Genomic DNA, 19,557 nt, shown 5'->3' with positions numbered 1-19,557 from the left:
GAGAGAGAGAGTGGGGGAGGGAGAGGGGGAGAGAGATAGAGAAAGAAGGAGAGAGAAAGAGGGAGAGAGACAGGGAGAGAGGGAGAGACAGAGAGAGAGACAGAGAGAGGGAGAGGGAGGGGGGGAGAGAGAGAGTGGGGGAGAGAGAGAGATAGAGAAAGAGGGAGAGAGGGAGAGACACAGAGAGGGGGAGGGAGAGACAGAGAAAGAGGGAGAGAGAAAGAGGGAGAGGGAGGGGGAGAGGGAGAGGGGGGGGAGAGGGGGAGGGAGAGGGGGAGGGAGAGAGGGGGGATAGAGGGAGAGAATAGAGGGAGGGAATAGAGGGAGGGAGAGAGCTGCCTGTGAGTATATCAGCCTTGTCAGGGCTGTGCTACTCCTTGTCTTGTCTGGTTTCCCGGCCGTGTGTTTACAAGCGGCGGGAGACGGGTGGAAGTTGGAACATTTAAACACAGGGGGGGAAATAGAGAAAGATATTGATTTGTTAATTATTAATAAAGAGGCGGCGACAGGCTCGGACTTGACCTTTTCACGGAGTAACTGCTGGCACTCGACGACGACGACGTTTGAAGAGTGAGAACACACTTGGTTCCCAAGCTTGAAGGGTGAGTGAGTGTTTGGCCGGGGGCCGGGGGTCGGGGTCGGGGTCGGGGTCGGGGTCGGGGCCGGGGTCGGGGCCGGGGTCGGGGTCGGGGCCGGGGTCGGGGCCGGGGTCGGGGCCGGGGTCGGGGCCGGGGTCGGGGTCGGGGCCGGGGTCGGGGCCGGGGGTGGGGGTCGGGGTCGCTGTTCAGGGAAACAGCGAATGTCTTTTTGTTTTTGCCGAAGGGAGTCACAGAGTACTGGGGGGCTGCAGAGTGTACACTCTGTTTACATGCTCTGCTGAAGGAGGGTCTCGACCCGAAACAAGCCAAGTCACGTATATTTATCACACACACACACACACACACACAAGGCGTGCAGTGAAATGAAAGTGGCAACGCCTGCGGATTATGTTTAAACAACAAAACACAATCAGATGTACCTAATCAGATGTACATCACTTTGGTCAACGTGGGTTGTTTTTAAATGTGCTATACAAATACAATTGACTTGACAATAGATTTTTTTTTTTTTAACACAACAAATAGATGAATACAGTAAATTAAATTAGTCACCCACTCCTTCTCCCCAGAGATGCTGCCTGTCCCGCTGAGTTACTCCAGCATTTTGTGTCTGCCTTCAGTAAGAATTTCATTGTTCTGTGTGGGACATAATCAGGTCAATGAAACCCTCCTGACTTGCCGAGATAACCAACATCAGCAGTTCCTTGCTCCACATAGTGTATATTTGCGTTTGTCTACGACATAGACTCCATGTTATCGAAGATCTTATCGAAACGTATGATTATTAAGGGGTTGGACACGTTAGAGGCAGGAAACATGTTCCCAATGTTGGGGGAGTCCAGAACCAGGGGCCACAGTTTAAGAATAAGGGGTAGGCCATTTAGAACTGAGATGAGGAAAAACTTTTCCAGTCAGAGAGTTGTGAATCTGTGGAATTCTCTGCCTCAGAAGGCAGTGGAGGCCAATTCTCTGAATGCATTCAAGAGAGAGCTAGATAGAGCTCTTGAGGATAGCGGAGTCAGGGGGTATGGGGAGAAGGCAGGAACGGGGTACTGATTGAGAATGATCAGCCATGATCACATTGAATGGCGGTGCTGGCTCGAAGGGCCGAATGGCCTCCTCCTGCACCTATTTGTCTATTGTCTTTAATGGAAAAAAACAGCGTGAATTAATTTAATAAATAAAGGTGCTAAGACTAGACTCCCTTTTGTAAGGAATTATTGGCTTTGAAAAACAAGTTTGCTTATATAACAAGCGAAGTTTTAAAGTTGTGCTGTGGGTCTGTGTGCCACAGGTTATGTGGCTGTTTAAACTAGGAAAATAACTGCACTAACCCTTACCCTAATGCTGGTACAAATCGAAGGTGTCACAAAATGCTGGAGTAACTCAGCGGGTCAGGCAGCATCTCAGGAGTGAGGGAATGGGTGACGTTTCGGGTCGAGACCCTTCTTCCTGACCTGCTGTGTTACTCCAGCATTTTGTGCGTGAAGCCCAGAGGCAACGGGTGAAAATGAAACTAAGAAATGTTAGCTGGAACCACCCAGAGGGCCGAGCTCTGCCCTTCCATCTTATTCACAAAAAGCTGGAGTAACTCAGCGGGTCAGGCAGCATCTCAGGAGAGAAGGAATGGGTGACGTTTCGGGTCGAGACCCTTCTTCAGACTGATGTCAGGGGGGCGGGACAAAGGAAGGATATAGGTGGAGACATAGAAACATAGAAAATAGGTGCAGGAGTAGGCCATTCGGCCCTTCGAGCCTGCACCGCCATTCACACTACAAAAACGTACAGGTATGTAGGTTAATTGGCTGGGTAAATGTTTAAAAAAATTGTCCCTAATGGGTGTAGGATAGTGTTAATGTGCGGGGATCACTGGGTGGCACGGACTTGGAGGGCCGAAAAGGCCTGTTTCCGGCTGTATATATATGATATGATATGATATGATAATATGATCATGGCTGATCATCCAACTCAGTATCCTGTACCTGCCTTCTCTCCATACCCCCTGATCCCTTTAGCCACAATGGCCACATCTAACTCCCTCTTAAATATAACCAATGAACTGGCCTCAACTACCCTCTGTGGCAGAGAATTCCACAGATTCACCACTCTCTGTGTGAAAAAAACGTTCTCATCTCGGTCCTAAAAGACTTCCCCCTTATCCTTAAACTGTGACCCCTTGTTCTGGACTTCCCCAACATCGGGAACAATCTTCCTGCATCGAGCCTGTCCAACCCCTTAAAATTTTTGTAAGTTTCTATAAGATCCCCCATCAATCTTCTAAATTCCAGCGAGTACAAGCCGAGTCTATCCAGTCTTTCTTCATATGAAAGTCCTGCCATCCCAGGAATCAATCTGGTGAACCTCTGTACTCCCTCTACGGCAAGAATGTCTTTCCTCAGGTTAGGAGACCAAAACTGCACACAATATTCCAGGTGTGGGCTCACCAAGGCCCTGTACAACTGCAGCAGAACCTCCCTGCTCCTATACTCAAATCCCCTCGCTATGAATGCCAACATACCATTCGCTTTCTTCACTGCCTGCTGCACCTGCATGCCTACTTTCAATGACTGGTGCACCATGACACCCAGGTCATGTTGCATCTCCCCTTTTCCTAATCGGCCACCATTCAGATAATAGTCTGCTTTCCTGTTCTTGCCACCAAAGTGGATAACCTCACATTTATCCACATTATACTGCATCTGCCATGCCTTTGCCCACTCACCTAACCTATCCAAGTCACCTTGCAGCCTCCTAGTATCCTCCTCACAGCTAACACTGCCCCCCAGCTTCGTGTCATCCGCAAACTTGGAGATGTTGCATTCAATTCCCTCGTCGAAATCATTAATATATATTGTAAATAGCTGGTGTCCCAGCACTGAGCCTTGCGGTACCCCACTAGTCACTGCCTGCCATTCTGAAAAGGACCCGTTTATTCCTACTCTTTGCTTCCTGTCTGCCAGCCAGTTCTCTATCCACATCAATACTGAACCCACATACTAATCTCTTATGTGGGACCTTGTCAAAAGCCTTCTGAAAGTCCAGATATAACACATCCACTGGTTCTCCCTTATCCACTCTACTAGTTACATCCTCGAAAAATTCTATAATTTTTAGACAGGAAGATAGAGGGAGATCTGGGAAGGGGGAGGGGAAGAGAGGGACAGAGGAACTATCTAAAGTTGGAGAAGTCAATGTTCATACCGCTGGGCTGCAAGCTGCCCAAGCAAAATATGAGGTGCTGTTCCTCCAATTTCCGGTGGGCCTCACTATGGCACTGGAGGAGGCCCATGACAAAGGTCAGACTGGGAGTGGGAGGGGGAGTTGAAGTGCTCGGCCACCGGGAGATCAGGTTGGTTAAGGCGGACTGGGCGAAGGCGTTGGGCGAATCGATCGCCGAGTCTGCGTTTGGTTTCGCCGATGTAAAGAAGTTGACATCTAGAGCAGCGGATGCAATAGATGAGGTTGGAGGAGGTGCAGGTGAACCTTTGTCTCACCTGGAAAGACTGTTTTGGGTCCTTGGATGGAGTTGAGGGGGGAGGTAAAGGGACAGGTGTTGCATCTCCTGCGGTTGCAGGGGAAAGTGCCCGGGGATGGGGTGGTTTGGGTAGGAAGGGACGTGTGGACCAGGGAGTTACGGAGGGAACGGTCTCTGCGAAACGCAGAATGGGGAAGGGATGGGAAGATGTGGCCAGTGGTGGGGTCCCGTTGTAGGTGACGGAAATGTCGGAAATCTGCCCTATCATCTGTGTGAGGCATTGACACAGGCACAAGGAACTGCAGATGCTGGTGTACAGGAGGGAGTTCAGGCTGGGATGATCCCAACATTTAAGAAACATTTAGACATGTAGGTGGATAGGGCAGGTTTGGAGGGATATGGACCAAACAAAGGCAGGTGGGACTAGTGTAGCTGGGACATGTTGGCTGGTGTGGACAAGTTGGGCCGAAGGGCCTGTTTCCACACTGTGTCACTCTATGACTCGAATGCTGGAATCTTGAGCAAAACACAAAGTGCTGGAAGAACACAGTGGGTCAGGCAGCATCTGCGGAGGGAATGGGCAGGTAACATTTCCATAAGATATTGGAGCAGAATTAGGCCATTCGGCCCATCGTTTATACTGCCAATCAGTCGTGGCTAGTCTATCTTCACCTCCTAACCCCATTCTCCTGCCTTCTCCCCATAACCCCTGACACCTGTACTAATCAAGAATCTGTCAATCCCTGCCTTAAAGATCTGAAGAAGACCCGAAACGTCACCCATTCCCTCTCTCCAGAGATGCTGCCCGTCCCGCTGAGTTACTCCAGCATTTTGCTTCTATCTTCGGGTTAAACCAGCATCTGCAGTTCCTTCCCACAAATCCCTGCCTTAAAAATACCCATTGACTTGTCCTCCATGCTGCATCTTGCAATCTTTTATGTAATCTGATCTCTTTGGATAGCATGCGAAACAAAGCTTTTCACTGTACCTCAGCGCACGTGATAATAATAAACCTAAACTTATCTAAAAGCCATTTGAGGTATCACAAAATGATGGAGTAACTCAGCGGGACAGGCAGCATCTAGGAGAGAAGGAATGGGTGATGTTTCGGGTCGAGACCCTTCTTCAGACTGATGTTTCTTCAGTCTTCTCTCCTAGATGCTGCCTGACCTGCTGAGTTACTCCAGCATTTTGTGATACCTTCGATTTGTACCAGCATCTGCAGTTATTTTCCTACATTAAAAGCCATTTAAACACCACTATCGAATCAGCCTCCATCACTGCCCATGTCACTGTGTTCCAGGAACCCACCACCCTCTGTGTAAAACAAAACCTTGCCCAGCACATCTCCTTTAAACTTTCCCCCTCTCATCTTAAAGCTATGCCCTCTGGTATTTAAGGCAGGTTGAAAAGTTGTCCTTCATCTGTGCGTGTTGGTCTCACCAACCCCCGCATCATATTATCAAGGAAGGTGTACGATATATTGCGGAGAAGATGACCGTAGTCAAATATTTTATTTTTCAGGTGAATCATGGGTTTGGCCGACGCAGCGGAGAGCAACTCTGTACAGGATGACAGCTTTGAGTACAGAGTATTGATGGCCTACGCAGAAAGGACCTGTCCTGGGGATAAATTAACGCCGCCCCAGGCCGGCGGCGGGCGATCAAAACCGCTGTCAGGTAGGAGGAGGAGGATGATGTGTCGGGGTACATCGGGTCACCCTGAGACCATTACAGCCCACAGAGAGAGCAGCACCAGGCACCGCTCCCACCGGCGGAGATCCAAGTGGAACATGTTGTTTCCGAGGTGTGTACGAACTCAGTCATCGAGTGAGAATGAACTGGAGGGAGGAATGAGTGAAGCCATTCCGCAGGCAGAGGGCCCTTCGATGGACATCGTTGTTCCTGAACTAGAATGTGGTGAGTGCCGGGACCCCACCCCACCCCCTCCCCTGACATCGGTCTGAAGAAGGGTCTCGACCCGAAACGTCACCCATTCCTTCTCTCCAGAGATGCTGCCTGACCCGCTGAGTTACTCCAGCATTTTGTGTCTACCTTCGATTTAAATCAGCATCTGCAGTTCTTTCCTACACATGGAAATAGGCCCTTTGGCCCACCGAGTCCGCACCGACCAGCCATCACCTATACACTAGTTCGGCCCTAGTTCATAAGCCATAGGCCATTCAGCCCATCTAATCTACTCCGCCATTCAATCATGGCTGATCTATCTCTCCCTCCTAACCCCATTCTCCTGCCTTCTCCCCATAACCTTTACTAATCAAGAACACCCTTACTAATCCAACGCACCAGGGGGTGTAAGAAAATAACTGCAGATGCTGGTACAAATCGAAGGTATTTATTCACAAAATGCTGGAGTAACTCAGCAGGTCAGGCAGCATCTCAGGAGAGATAGAATGGGTGACGTTTCGGGTCGAGACCCTTCCAATTTACAGAAGGCCAATTCACCCACCGTCTTTGGAGTGTGGGAGGAAACCGGAGCACCCGGAGAAAACCCATGTGCTCACAGGGGGAATGTGCAAACTGTGTGCAGACAGCACCCGTAGTCAGGATCGAACCCAGGTCTCTGGCGCTCTGAGGCAGCAACTCTACCACTGCGCCACCGTGCTGAGACACGACTTAATGTAAAGCTGCTGACCGAAGGTGAACGGAGGAAAATACATTTTTATCCATCGACCATCAGGAGAATAAATGCACAGAGTCCTTTACCCAAGGCAGGGGTATCAAGAACCAGGAGACACTGGTTTAAAGTGACGGGAAAGATTTAATTTCATTTTTCACACAGAGGGTGCTGGATTTATGGAATGTGGGTGTAGGATAGTGTTAGTATGCAGGGATCGCTGGTCAGTGCAGACCCGGTGGGCCGAAAGGGCCTGTTTCCGCGCTGTATCTCTAAACTAAACTAAACTAAAAGCTTGTGCTTTGTAAATAGAAATCTGCACGAGGCATCTGAGCCATCAGCTTATTCTCTAATACTTCCATGCTTCTCGTTTCAGAAACCGACCCTCACGAGGTGGCTGAAATGTTGCATGATGTTCTGAGTGCACCAGTTTCATTTAAGATGCTGCATTCTACCAGTTTGGAAGTAGATTCACCAGGTAAGCAGTCGGCAAGAATAAACCTTCGATTTAGCTCATAGGGCTAAAGGAATCAAGGGATCTGGGGAAAAAAAGCAGGAACGGGGTATTGATTTTAGATGATCAGCCATGATCATATTGAACGGCGGTGCTGGCACGAAGGGCCGAATAGTTTACCCCTGCATCTATTTTGCTATGTTTCTAAAATTCTCGAAGGATTAGGTTGGTATTCGAGAGGTATTAGAGAGGATATTCTTCAAATCTGAAGAAGGGTTTCCACCCAAAACGTCACCTATTCCATTTGTCCACAAATATTGCTGACCCGCTGAGTTACTCCAGCTTTTTGTGTCGGTCTTTAGAGGGGTGCTAGATACACGGAAACGTTGGGCAGACTCGGATTTTTTCCTCTGGAACGTCAGGGGCTGAGGTCTCCCTGATACAAGAATGTAAAATTATAAGAGCCTTGGATAGGGTAAGGTACACCTTTTTACAGGGGTGGAAATGGTCCAAGACGAGGGGCAATAGCTTGTAAGATGAAATGGGCAAAGTTTAAAGGAGATACGTGGGGTGAGATGTTTTTACACAGAGGGGGGTGGGTGCCTGGAACGAGCTGCCAGGGGTGGTTTTGGAGGCAGATAAGATAATAGTGTTTAAGAGGCTTTTAGATTGGTACTTGGATATAGAAACATAGAAACATAGAAAATAGGTGCACCTGTAGGCCATTCGGCCCTTTGAGCCTGCACCGCCATTCAAAATGATCATGGCTGATAATCCAGCTCAGTAACCTGTACCTGCCTTCTCTCCATACCCCCTGATCCCTTTAGCCACAAGGGCCACATCTAACTCCCTCTTAAATATAGCCAATGAACTGGCCTCAACTACCTTCTGTGGCAGAGAATTCCACAGACTCACCACTGTCTGTGTGAAGAAATGTTTTCTCATCTCGGTCCTAAAAGACTTCCCCCTTATCCTCAAGCTGTGACCCCTGGTTCTGGACTCCCCCAACATCGGGAACAATCTTCCCGCATCTAGCCTCTCCAACCCTTTAAGAATTTTATATGTTTCTATAAGATCCCCCCTCAGTCTTCTAAATTCCAGCGAGTACAAGCCTAGTCTATCCAGTCTTTCTTCATATGAAAGTCCCGCCATCCCAGGGATCAATCTGGTGAACCTTCTCTGTACTCCCTCTAAGGCAAGAACGTCTTTCCTCAGATTAGGAGACCAAAACTGCACACAATACTCCAGGTGCGGTCTCACCAATGCCCTGTACAACTGCAGTAGAACCTCCCTGCTCCTAAACTCAAATCCTCTTGCTATGAATGCCAACATACCATTCGCTTTCTTCACTGCCTGCTGCACCTGCACGCTTGCTTTCATTGACTGGTGCACCATGACACCCAGGTCACGTTGCATCTCCCCTTCTCCTAATCGGTCACCATTCAGGTAATACTCTGCTTTCCTGTTCTTGCCGCCAAAGTGGATAACCTCACATTTATCCACATTATATTGCATCTGCCATGCATTTGCCCACTCGCCTAATCTATCCAAGTCACTCTGCAGCCTTCTAGCATCCTCCTCGCAGCTAACACTGCCACCCAGCTTCGTGTCATCCGCAAACTTCGAGATGTTGCATTCAATTCCCTCGTCCAAATCATTAATATACACTGTAAATAACTGGGGTCCCAGCACTGAGCCTTGCGGTACCCCACTAGTCACTGCCTGCCATTCCGAAAAGGACCCGTTTATTCCTTCAGTATTCCGTCAGTATTACAGTATAGCAAAGGGGATTACGGAGGCATGACGCAGGAGTTGGCCAAAATTGACTGGAAGGAGGCCCTAGCAGGGAAGACTGTGGAACAGCAATGGCAGGTATTCCTGTGAATAATGCAGAAGTTGCAGGATCAATTTATCCCAAAGAGGAGGAAAGATTCTAAGGGGAGTAAGAGGCACCCATGGCTGACAAGGGAAGTCAAGGACAGCATAAAAATAAAGGGAAGAAGTATAACATAGCAAAGAAGAGTGGGAAGCCAGAGGATTGGGACTCTTTTAAAGAGCAACAGAAGATAACTAAAAAGGCAATACGGGGAGATAAGATGAGGTACGAGGGTAAACTAGCCAATAATATAAAGGAGGATAGTAAAAGCTTTTTTAGGTACGTGAAGAGGAAAAAAATAGTCAAGGCAAATGTGGGTCCCTTGAAGACAGAAGCAGGGGAATTTATTATGGGGAACAAGGAAATGGCAGACGAGTTGAACCGGTACTTTGGATCTGTCTTCACTAAGGAGGATACAAACAATCTCCCAGATGTTCTAGTGGCCAGAGATCCTAGGGTGACAGAGGAACTGGAGGAAATCCACATTAGGCAGGAAAAAGTTTTGGGTAGACTGATGGGACTCAAGGCTGATAAATCCCCAGGGCCTGATGGTCTGCATCCCAGGGTGCTTAAGGAGGTGGCTCTAGAAATTGTGGACGCATTAGTGATTATTTTCCAATGTTCTATAGATTCCGGGTCAGTTCCTGTGGATTGGAGGGTAGCTAATGTTATCCCACTTTTTAAGAAAGGAGGGAGAGAGAAAACGGGAAATTATAGACCAGTTAGTCTGACATCAGTGGTGGGGAAGATGCTGGAGTCAATTATAAAAGATGAAATTGCGGAGCATTTGGATCGCAGTAACAGGATCGTTCAGAGTCAGCATGGATTTACGAAGGGGAATTCGTGCTTGACTAATCTGGAATTTTTTGAGGATGTAACTAGGAAAATTGACAGGGGAGAGCCGGTGGATGTGGTGTACCTCGACTTTCAGAAAGCCTTCGACAAGGTCCCACATAGGAGATTGGTGGGCAAAATTAGAGCACATGGTATTGGAGGTAGGGTACTGACATGGATAGAAAGTTGGTTGACAGACAGAAAGCAAAGAGTGGGGATAAATGGGTCCCTTTCAGAATAGCAGGCAGTGACTAGTGGGGTACTGCAAGGCTCGGTGTTGGGACCGCAGCTATTTACAATATACATCAATGACTTGGATGAAGGGATTAAAAGTACCATTAGCAAATTTGCCGATGATACAAAGCTAGATGGCAATGTGAACTGTGAGGAAGATGCTATGAGGTTGCAGGGTGACTTGGACAGGTTGTGTGAGTGGGCGGATGCATGGCAGATGCAGTTTAATGTAGATAAGTGTGAGGTTATCCACTTTGGTGGTAAGAATAGGAAGGCAGATTATTATCTGAATGGTGTCAAGTTAGGAAAAGGGGACGTACAACGTGATCTGGGTGTCTTAGTGCATCAGTCACTGAAAGGAAGCATGCAGGTACAGCAGGCAGTGAAGAAAGCCAATGGAATGTTGGCCTTCATAACAAGAGGAGTTGAGTATAGGAGCAAAGAGGTCCTTCTGCAGTTGTACAGGGCCCTAGTGAGACCGCACCTGGAGTACTGTGTGCAGTTTTGGTCTCCAAATTTGAGGAAGGATATTCTTGCTATTGAGGGCGTGCATCGTAGGTTTACTAGGTTAATTCCCGGAATGGCGGGACTGTCGTATGTTGAAAGACTGGAGCGACTAGGTTTGTATACACTGGAATTTAGAAGGATATCGAAACGTATAAAATTATTAAGGGGTTGGACATGTTAGAGGCAGGAAACATGTTGGGGGAGTCCAGAACCAGGGGCCACAGTTTAAGAATAAGGGGTAGGCCATTTAGAACAAAGATGAGGAAAAACTTTTTTAGTCAGAGAGTTGTGAATCTGTGGAATTCTCTGCCTCAGAGGGCAGTGGAGGCCAATTCTCTGAATACATTCAAGAGAGAGCTAGATAGAGCTCTTACGGATAGCGGAGTCAGGGGGTATGGGGAGAAGGAAGGAACGGGGTACTGATTGAGAATGATCAGCCATGATCACATTGAATGGCGGTGCTGGCTCGAAGGGCCGAATGGCCTTCTGCACCTATTTTCTATTGTCTATTCCTACTCTTTGCTTCCTGTCCGCCAACCAATTTTCTATCCACCTCAACACTGAACCCTCAATACCGTGTGCTTTAAGTTTGTACACCAATCTCCTATGTGGGACCTTGTCGAAGGCCTTCTGAAAGTCCAGATACAAGACATCGACTGGTTCTCCCTTATCCACTCTACTAGTTACATCCTCGAAAAATTCTATAAGATTCGTCAGACATGATTTGCCTTTTGTAAATCCATGCTGATTTTGTCCGATGATTTCACCACTTTCCAATTGTGATGCTATCACATCTTTAATAACTGACTCTAGCATTTTCCCCACTACCGATGTTAGGCTAACTGATCTATAATTCCCTGTTTTCTCTCTCCCTCCCTTTTTAAAAAGTGGGGTTACATTAGCTACCCTCCAGTCCTCAGGAACTACTCCAGAATCTAAAGAGATTTGAAAAATTATCACTAATGCATCCACTATTTCTGAGGCTACTTCCTTAAGCACTCTGGGATGCAGCCTATCTGGCCCTGGGGATTTATCTGCCTTTAATCCATTTAATTTACCTAACACCACTTCCCGACTAACCTGGATTACCCTTAGTTCCTCCATCTCATTAGACCCCCGGTCCCCCGCTATTTCCGGCAGACGGTTTATGTCTTCCTTAGTGAAGACAGAACCAAAGTATTTGTTCAATTGGTCTGCCATCTCCTTGTTCCCTATGATCAATTCATCTGTTTCCGACTGCAAGGGACCTACATTTGGCTTAACTAATCTTTTTCTCTTCACATATCTATAAAAGCTTTTGCAGTGTTTTTATGTTCCTTGCCAGTTTTCCCTCATAATCTATTTTCCCTTTCCTAATTAAGCCCTTTGTCCTCCTCTGCTGGACTCTGAATTTCTCCCAGTCCTCTGGTATGCTACTTTTTCTGGCTAATTTATATGCTTCATCTTTTGTTTTAATACTATCCTTGATTTCCCTTGTTAGCCACGGATGCACTACCTTTCCTGGTTTGTTCTTTTGCCAAACTGGGATGAACACTTGCTGTAGTTCATCCATGCGACCTTTAAATGCCTTCCATTGCATGTCCACCATCAACCCTTTCAGCATCAATTGCCAGTCTATCTTGGACAATTCACGCCTCATACCCTCAAAGTTACCTTTCTTTAAGTTCAGAACACTTGTTTCTTTATTAACTTTGTCACTCTCCATCCTAATGAAGAACTCCACCATATTATGATCACTCTTGCCCAAGGGGCCTCGCACAACAAGACTGCTAACTAACCCTTCCTCATTACTCAATACCCAGTCTAGAATGGCCTGCTCTCTCGTTGGTTCCTCGACATGTTGGTTTAGAAAACCATCTCGCAAACATTCCAAGAAATCCTCTTCCTCAGCACCCCTGCCAGTTTGGTTCACCCAATCTATATGTAGATTGAAGTCACCCATTATAACTGCTGCACCTTTAGTGCACGCATTTCTAATTTCCTGTTTGATGCCATCCCCAACCTCACTACTGCTGTTAGGTGGCCTGTACACAACTCCCACTAGCGTTTTCTGCCCCTTAGTGTTTCGCAGCTCTACCCATATCGATTCCACATCCTCCAAGCTAATGTCCTTCCTTTCCACTGCTTTAATCTCCTCTCTAACTAGCAACGCTACCCCACCTCCTTTTCCTTTCTGTCTATCCCGCCTGAATATAGAATATCCCTGGATGTTGAGCTCCCAGCCTTGGTCACCCTGGAGCCATGTCTCCGTAATCCCAACTATATCATAATCATTAATAACTATCTCCACATTTAATTCATCCACCTTATTACGTATACTCCTTGCATTGAGACGCAAAGCCTTCAGGCTTGTTTTTACAACACTCTTACCCCTTATACGATTATGTTGAGAAGTGGCCCTTTTTGATTTTTGCCCTGGATTTGTCTGCCTGTCACTTTTACTTTTCACCTTGCTACCTGTTGCTTCAACCCTCATTTTACACCCCTCTGTCTCTCTGCTCATGCTCCCATCCCCCTGCCATATTAGTTTAAATCCTCCCATTGCCTTTGCATATGCAGGGAACGGAGGGATATGGATCACATATTGACAGATGAGATTAATTTAACTTGGCATCATGTTTGGCAAAGAGAGACGTTGTGGGCTGAAGGGCCTGTTCCTGTGCTGTACTGTTGTACATTCTATGTTCAAAAACACCAGGTGGCGCCACCAGCACTGTCTGCCTCGCCAACAGTCTTTCTGTCCTTCCTTCTTTTTGTTATTTTAAGTCTGTGTTAAAAGTATGTTTTAGTGTTCCTTGGTTTGTTTTATGCGGGGTGGGGGGGGAATTGGGGGAAACTTTTTTTCAATCTCTTACCTCAACGGAGATGTGATTTTTCTCCGTATCGTATCTCCGTCCCCACTGCGGCCTAACATCGAGGAGTTGGCGGCCTTTCCAGGAGACCGGCCCGGCGCTTCATGCCGCGGGCGCGGACTTCAACATCGTGCAGCTTGCGTTCCTTTGCCGAGGATCGACTGTGGAGAGCTCCAACCGCGGCCTGTGGACTTTAACACCGTGAAGCCCGCGGTCTCTGGTGAGAAGAGGCCGACTCGGGAGCTCCGTGCCGCGGAGAGAGTTTCAACCGTCCCGACGCGGGAGTTTCGATCGCCCCGACGCGAGGGCCTCGGACAGTCGGCAGCGGCGACTGCGGACGGTCCAACAGCCCCGACCGCGGGCGAACAAAGAGGAAGATGATTGAACTTTTTACCTTCCATCACAGTGAGGAATGTGGAATCCGCTGTGGTGGTTGTCTATGTTAAATTTCATTTTATGTGGCTGTGTGTCTTGTTGCTTTTCACTTAGGACGGCTGTGTGGGAACTCACATTTCACTGTACCTTAATTGGTACACGTGACAATAAACTGATCTTGAATGTTGTTCTTTTCTAACTACAGATATTTTTGTTTTACAGATAAACAGAAAACCATCGACCGGATCGTTGAGTTCTTGACTGCCGAAGGAGATTCGATTGATGATAAAGTAATTGATTGTGGCATGTCTCTTGTATTGTATTCTGAACATCATTATTTTAGCTGAGCTGGCTTTTGTTTTTCATTGTTGTTTCATTGTTCTCTTGCTAGATAAAGAAGGACCCCCAGTTTGGCAAACTATTTGGTGACAAGCCTTCATTCTCGTTTTTCAAGAAGATAATGGATTATGCCCTCCAGACGGCCTTGCCTGTGGATGCTGAGGCTGAGGCCAAGGACAAGTTGAAGCAGTTTGCGTTTGTTGTACATGCAACGACCAATTTTGCTGTCTATGCCAACCTGCCAATGGCTCTGATCATGGGCTACGGAGAAGTCTATTTACGGGAAAACTTCTCCAACTGGGTCAAGGAAAAGGGAGGATGGGTGAGTGATTGCAGCAAATTAAGGTCGTACGGTCATAAGGAATTAGGAGTAGAATTAGGCCATTCGGCCCATCAAGTCTACTCTGCCATTCAGTTATGGTTGATCTATCTCTCCCTCCTAACCCCATTCTCTTGCCTTGTCCCCACAACCCCTGACACCCGAGACTCTGGAATTCTGATCTTTTACTTTAGACTTTAGAGATACAGCGTGGAAACAGGCGCCTCGGCCCACCGAGACCGCGCTGAAGAAGGGTCTCTACCCGAAACGTCGCCCATTCCTTCTCTCCTAAGATGCTGCCTGACCTGCTGAGTTACTGAGTTTCGGGTCGAGACCCTTCTTCAGACACAGAAGGCAGGCACAGGTCACTGATTGTGGATGATCAGCCATGATCACAATGAATGGCGGTGCTGGCTCGAAGGGCCGAATGTTTCTATATTTCTAATGTCGCAAATGCACAGTGAAATTACTTTACAAAGTGTCCAATGGAGTATCACGATGCCACCCCCAAATAGCAGTTGACCAGCAAGAGTCCATTCAGCCCACATGCAAGAGGCTCCATGCTTGGCACCATGTTCCAAGTCCAGTCTGTGCTTCAGTTGTTGTGAGCGGTGCCCGGTCTAGGCGAGGCCCAGGCTGTTGTAGGCCTGCAGACGTCACCTTCCCATAGTCACCCAGCACATGGTACGCCACACTGCTTGGTGCCGTCGCAAGCAAAGGCAGTGCTTATAACAACCTTCTCCCTCCCCCTCCGGCAGCAGGGTGCTGCCTGTACGGAGTTTGTACGTTCTCCCAGTGACCTGCGTGGTTTTTCTCCGAGATCTTCGGTTTCCTCCCACACTCCAAAGACGTGCAGGTTTGTAGGTTAATTGGCTTGGTAGAAATGCAAATTGTCCCTAGTGTGTGTGGAATAGTGTTAGTGTGCGGGGATCGCTGGTCAGTGCGGACTCAGTGGGCCGAAGGGACTGTTTCCGCTCTGTATCTCTAAACTAATAAAAAAACTAAACTCAGAAAGCTGTTTATAACGTTCTTCTCTGCACTCTGTGAAATGTTTAGTACCACATCTCACTCTGCCACCTATTGATGACAACTTTCCTCCTGTAAACAGCGTATGACTTGCATCTTCCCACTCTTTGAATGATTTACTTCTGTTTATAATGTACATCCTCTTCCTCCACAAACTGTTTATTCAAGCTTTCCCTTGCTCTGCAAACCACAACTTTAGAACAGGGAACAGTAGATCGGGTAGATGCACAGAGTCTCTTACCCAGTGTAGGTGAATCGAGGACCAGAGGACATAGGTTTAAGGTGAAGGGGAAAAGATTTAATAGGAATCCGAGGGGTATATTTTTTCACACAGAGGGTGGTGGGTGTACGGAACAAGCTGCCAGGGGAGGTGGTTGAGGCTGGGACTATCCCAACATTTAAGAAACAGTTAGACAGGTACATGGATAGGACAGGTTTGGAGGGATATGGACCAAACGCAGGCAGGTGGGACTAGTGTAGTTGGGACATGTTGGCCGGTGTGGGCAAGTTGGGCTGATGGGCCTGTTTCCACGCTGTATCACTGTGTGACCTGAACCATAATTTAATATACTCTGTTGGGTCTCCCCTCAACTTCTGACGTTCCAGAGAATACAATCCAAGTCTGCTCTACCTTTCATTTCTTTGTCTTTTATTATTGAACTCCTTTGAAAACTGTCAAAGGCAGTTTGCCTTTGATCACATTCTAGTTGGGGTTAACTTATTGAAACCATACTTAATGTCTGTTGTGCAGTTGTTAATTCAATTGTATGTCCCCCCCCTTTACAGGATATGATAATGGAAGAGCAGCATGTTGACTAATAGCCCGACAGCAGAATGTGAAAGTTCTTGGAACGAGCAGACACTTCCCCTTGCACTTCCACAGACATGTTTCTTGCAGCAGTGACTGGTGCCGTGAAGCAGGAGACCAAGATGTAGAGATTGTCACTGCGAGCATTTATTATAATGACTTACCGTGTTCATTCACCTCTGGTGCACTAACTGGAATCTCACTAAAAGCTGCCTTTTTAATCCAATGTAACTTCAAAAGGGCAATAAGCTGTGGGAACACACGTCAACTCAGGTTATCTTGTTGGATGAGTTTCCCCTCCCCTCCCCCCCCCCTCCCCTCCCCCACCTCCCCTCCCCCACCTCCCCTCCCCCCACCCCCTACCCCCACCCCCTACCCCCTCCCCCTACCCCCTCCCCCCACCCCCACCCACAAAGCAATCGTAATTTCTTGTGTGTGTGCGTGTTCCTGTGCACACAGATGTGTGCCTGTGAGTCACTGCCTGTGTGTGTGTGCCTGTGCACATAGGTGTGTGTCTGTGTCTCCGAGTCTCTGCCTGTGTGTCTGCATGTGTGTGTACGTGCGTGTGTGTGTGTGCGTGTGTCTCTGTGTGTGTGCGTGTGTCTCTGTGTGTGTGTGCGTGTCTGTGTGTGTGTGTGTGCGTCTCTGTGTCTGTGTGAGCGTGTGTCCCCGTGTCTCTGTGCGTGTGCATGTGTGTCTCTGTGTCTGCATGTGTGTGCCTATGTGTCTCTGTGTCTACGTGTCTGCATGTGTGTGCGTGTGTGTCTGCCTGTGTGTGTGTGTCTGTGCGTGTCACCGTGTGTCTGTGTGTGTGCGTGTGCATGTGTGTCTGCATGTGTCTGCCTGTGTGTGTCTGCCTGTGTGTGTGTGTCTGTGTGCGTGAGTCTCCGTGTGCCTGTGTGTCTGCATGTTTTTGCGTGTGTGCCTCTGTGCCTGTGTGTGCATCTTGATGATAACAGGCAGAATGAGCCAATATTGAGAATGATCTGTGCACTCCTGGGATATTTCACCATCGGGAATCATTCCTGTAAGAATTGACTAAAGATGGTGCCAATTGTGAAATTTGTATTTTGAACGTTTGGTTGTATTTGTCTTTCGGGATTAATTGGGTGTTATCCAGATTTAAAATAGAAAAATGCACTTGACTCGACTGTTACTTTCCACTCCTGAGCAGTCCGATGTGGACGACAGCTTTCTGTTTGAAGGCAGCACAGTGTGCAGCAGGTAGAGCTGCTGCCTCACAGCACCAGAGACCTGCCTTCCATCTTGACCACGGGTGCAGTCTGTGTGGAGTTTGCACGTTCTCCCCATGACCGCCTGGGTTTCCTCCGGGTGCTCCGGTTTCCTCCCACATCCCAAAGACGTGCTGGTCTGTAGGTTAATCGGCCCCTCTGTAAATTGCCCCCTAGTGTGTAGGGAGTGGATGAGAAAATAGGGATCACACAGAACTAGTGTGAACGGGTGATCGGCGGTTAGTGTGAAGGGTGTGTTTGCGTGCTGCATCTCTAAACTAAACCAAGTACAAAATGTAGAAACAAAGAAGTACAGGTGCTGGTTTATACCAAAGATAGGCACAAAGTGCAGGAGTAACACAGCTGGTCAGGCAGCATCTCTGGAGAGAAAGGATAGGTGTCAATGTCCCAGGAATCAATGAAAACATCAACAGTCTCCCCTGCAAGTTAATGCTTCCCACATGGTTCTTTGCAAATCTCTCTGAAGCATGAATTTTGAATATCAGTTGATTTTTTAGTTTTAGATATACAGGTCCTTTGGTCCACTGAGTCCACGCCAACCAGCGATTACCTGTACACTGGTTCTATTCTACACACGGGTGACAATTTTCAGAAGCCGATTAACCTACAAACATGTATCACAAAATGCTGGAGTAACTCAGCGGGTCAGGCAGCATCTGAAATATGATTAACCTACAAACATGTATCACAAAATGCTGGAGTATTCTCAGATGCTGCCTGACCCGCTGAGTTACTCCAGCATTTTGTGATACATGTTTGTAGGTTAATCGGCTTCTGAAAATCTGAGATGCTGCCTGACCCACTGAGTTACTCCAGCATTTTGTGATACCTTCAATTTGTACCAGCGTCTGCTGTTATTTTCCTACACAACCTACAAACATGTACTTCTTTAGAATTTGGGAGGAAACTGGAGCACCCGGAGAAAACCCACGCGATCAGGGGGAGAACATATAAACTCCGTGCAGACAGCACCCGGAGTCAGGATCGAACCTGGGTCCCAGGCACTGTAAAGCAGCAACTGTACTGCTGCGCCACCGTGCTACCATGTTGAGTAGAATCTCTATTTTTGTACTCATTATATCACATTAAAATGTTTTTTGTTAGTCCATATCTCTTGTACGGTACTCTAACAGGAGAATCTATCTGCCAATGTTCAGTTCCCATCAGAACAATGAATCCTTTATTGTGCCGCCCAATGGGAGACACCAGTGACCTATTTTCATGGTTTACAGAATGTAAATTTGGCAAAATATTCTACCATTATTACTACAGATTTAATACTAAAGATGAACTTGTGACTTGTCTTTTAGTAACTAAGATTATGAATCGTGAAATTATTTAATTCCAAGTAATTAATTATCGGGCAGAGCTGTGGGAAATAAAAAATTAATAACACAAAGTTTGGATGTGATTTATCTTTCTCAGTCACCTCCGCCTTCTGTCTGGTTTCCTGTTATTGTGGCTTTTGTGCATCTCTGCCTTTATCCCGCTTGCTGCCGCTGGCTTCGGCTTCAGTTATAGACGCGTCAAATGCCACGACCTGTCCCACCGCACAAATAATCCCGGCTGTGCACACGAAGTCTTAGTTTAATTCCGTTACCAATTATTCTGAGGATTGTGCTCATATCACTAGTTTAGTTTATAATTATTATCACGTGTACCGAGGTACAACAAAAAACTTTTGTTGAGTGTTATCAGTCAACGGAAAGACTATACACGGTTATAATGGAGCTGTTCATCGTGTGCTGATAACAGTGACAAAAGGTATAACATTTAGTGCAAGATTTAATCCAGTAAAGTTTGATTAAAGATGGTTCGAAGGTCTCCAATGGGATAAGAAGATCAGTACGTGTGTCAGGGGTTTATGGGGAGAAGGCAGGAGAATGGGGATAGACAATAGGTGCAGGAGTAGGCCATTCGGCCCTTCGAGCCAGCACCGTTGACTGATAACACGCAACAAAAGTGTTTC

The 19,557-nt window shown here is 47.3% G+C and overlaps 1 protein-coding gene across 1 annotated transcript; it reads left to right on the top strand.

The window, feature by feature from the left end:
• Positions 1-311: 311 nt before the first annotated feature.
• LOC144603326 (uncharacterized) lies at positions 312-18,280 on the top strand. The gene is made up of 6 exons (XM_078416456.1): positions 312-602; positions 5,599-5,993; positions 7,088-7,189; positions 14,066-14,133; positions 14,235-14,504; positions 16,314-18,280. The coding sequence occupies exons 2-6, from the start codon at positions 5,606-5,608 to the stop codon at positions 16,344-16,346; spliced, it is 861 nt and encodes a 286-aa protein (XP_078272582.1). The 5' UTR covers positions 312-602; positions 5,599-5,605; the 3' UTR covers positions 16,347-18,280.
• Positions 18,281-19,557: the final 1,277 nt, after the last annotated feature.

This window comes from Rhinoraja longicauda, chromosome 20 (assembly GCF_053455715.1).
Source record: "Rhinoraja longicauda isolate Sanriku21f chromosome 20, sRhiLon1.1, whole genome shotgun sequence".
In the NCBI taxonomy this organism is placed as follows: Eukaryota; Metazoa; Chordata; class Chondrichthyes; order Rajiformes; family Arhynchobatidae; genus Rhinoraja; species Rhinoraja longicauda.
The sequence above is the reverse complement of the archived record's forward strand: the minus strand, read 5'-3'. Positions and strand labels throughout refer to the sequence as shown.

Excerpts from the sequence above, each read along its gene's own strand:
- LOC144603326 (XM_078416456.1), top strand. The coding sequence starts at position 5,606 with ATGGGTTTGGCCGACGCAGCGGAGAGCAACTCTGTACAGGATGACAGC. Across the intron at positions 14,134-14,234 it reads GAGATTCGATTGATGATAAA|ATAAAGAAGGACCCCCAGTT; the intron begins GTAATTGATTGT and ends TTCTCTTGCTAG. Across the intron at positions 14,505-16,313 it reads TCAAGGAAAAGGGAGGATGG|GATATGATAATGGAAGAGCA; the intron begins GTGAGTGATTGC and ends CCCCCTTTACAG.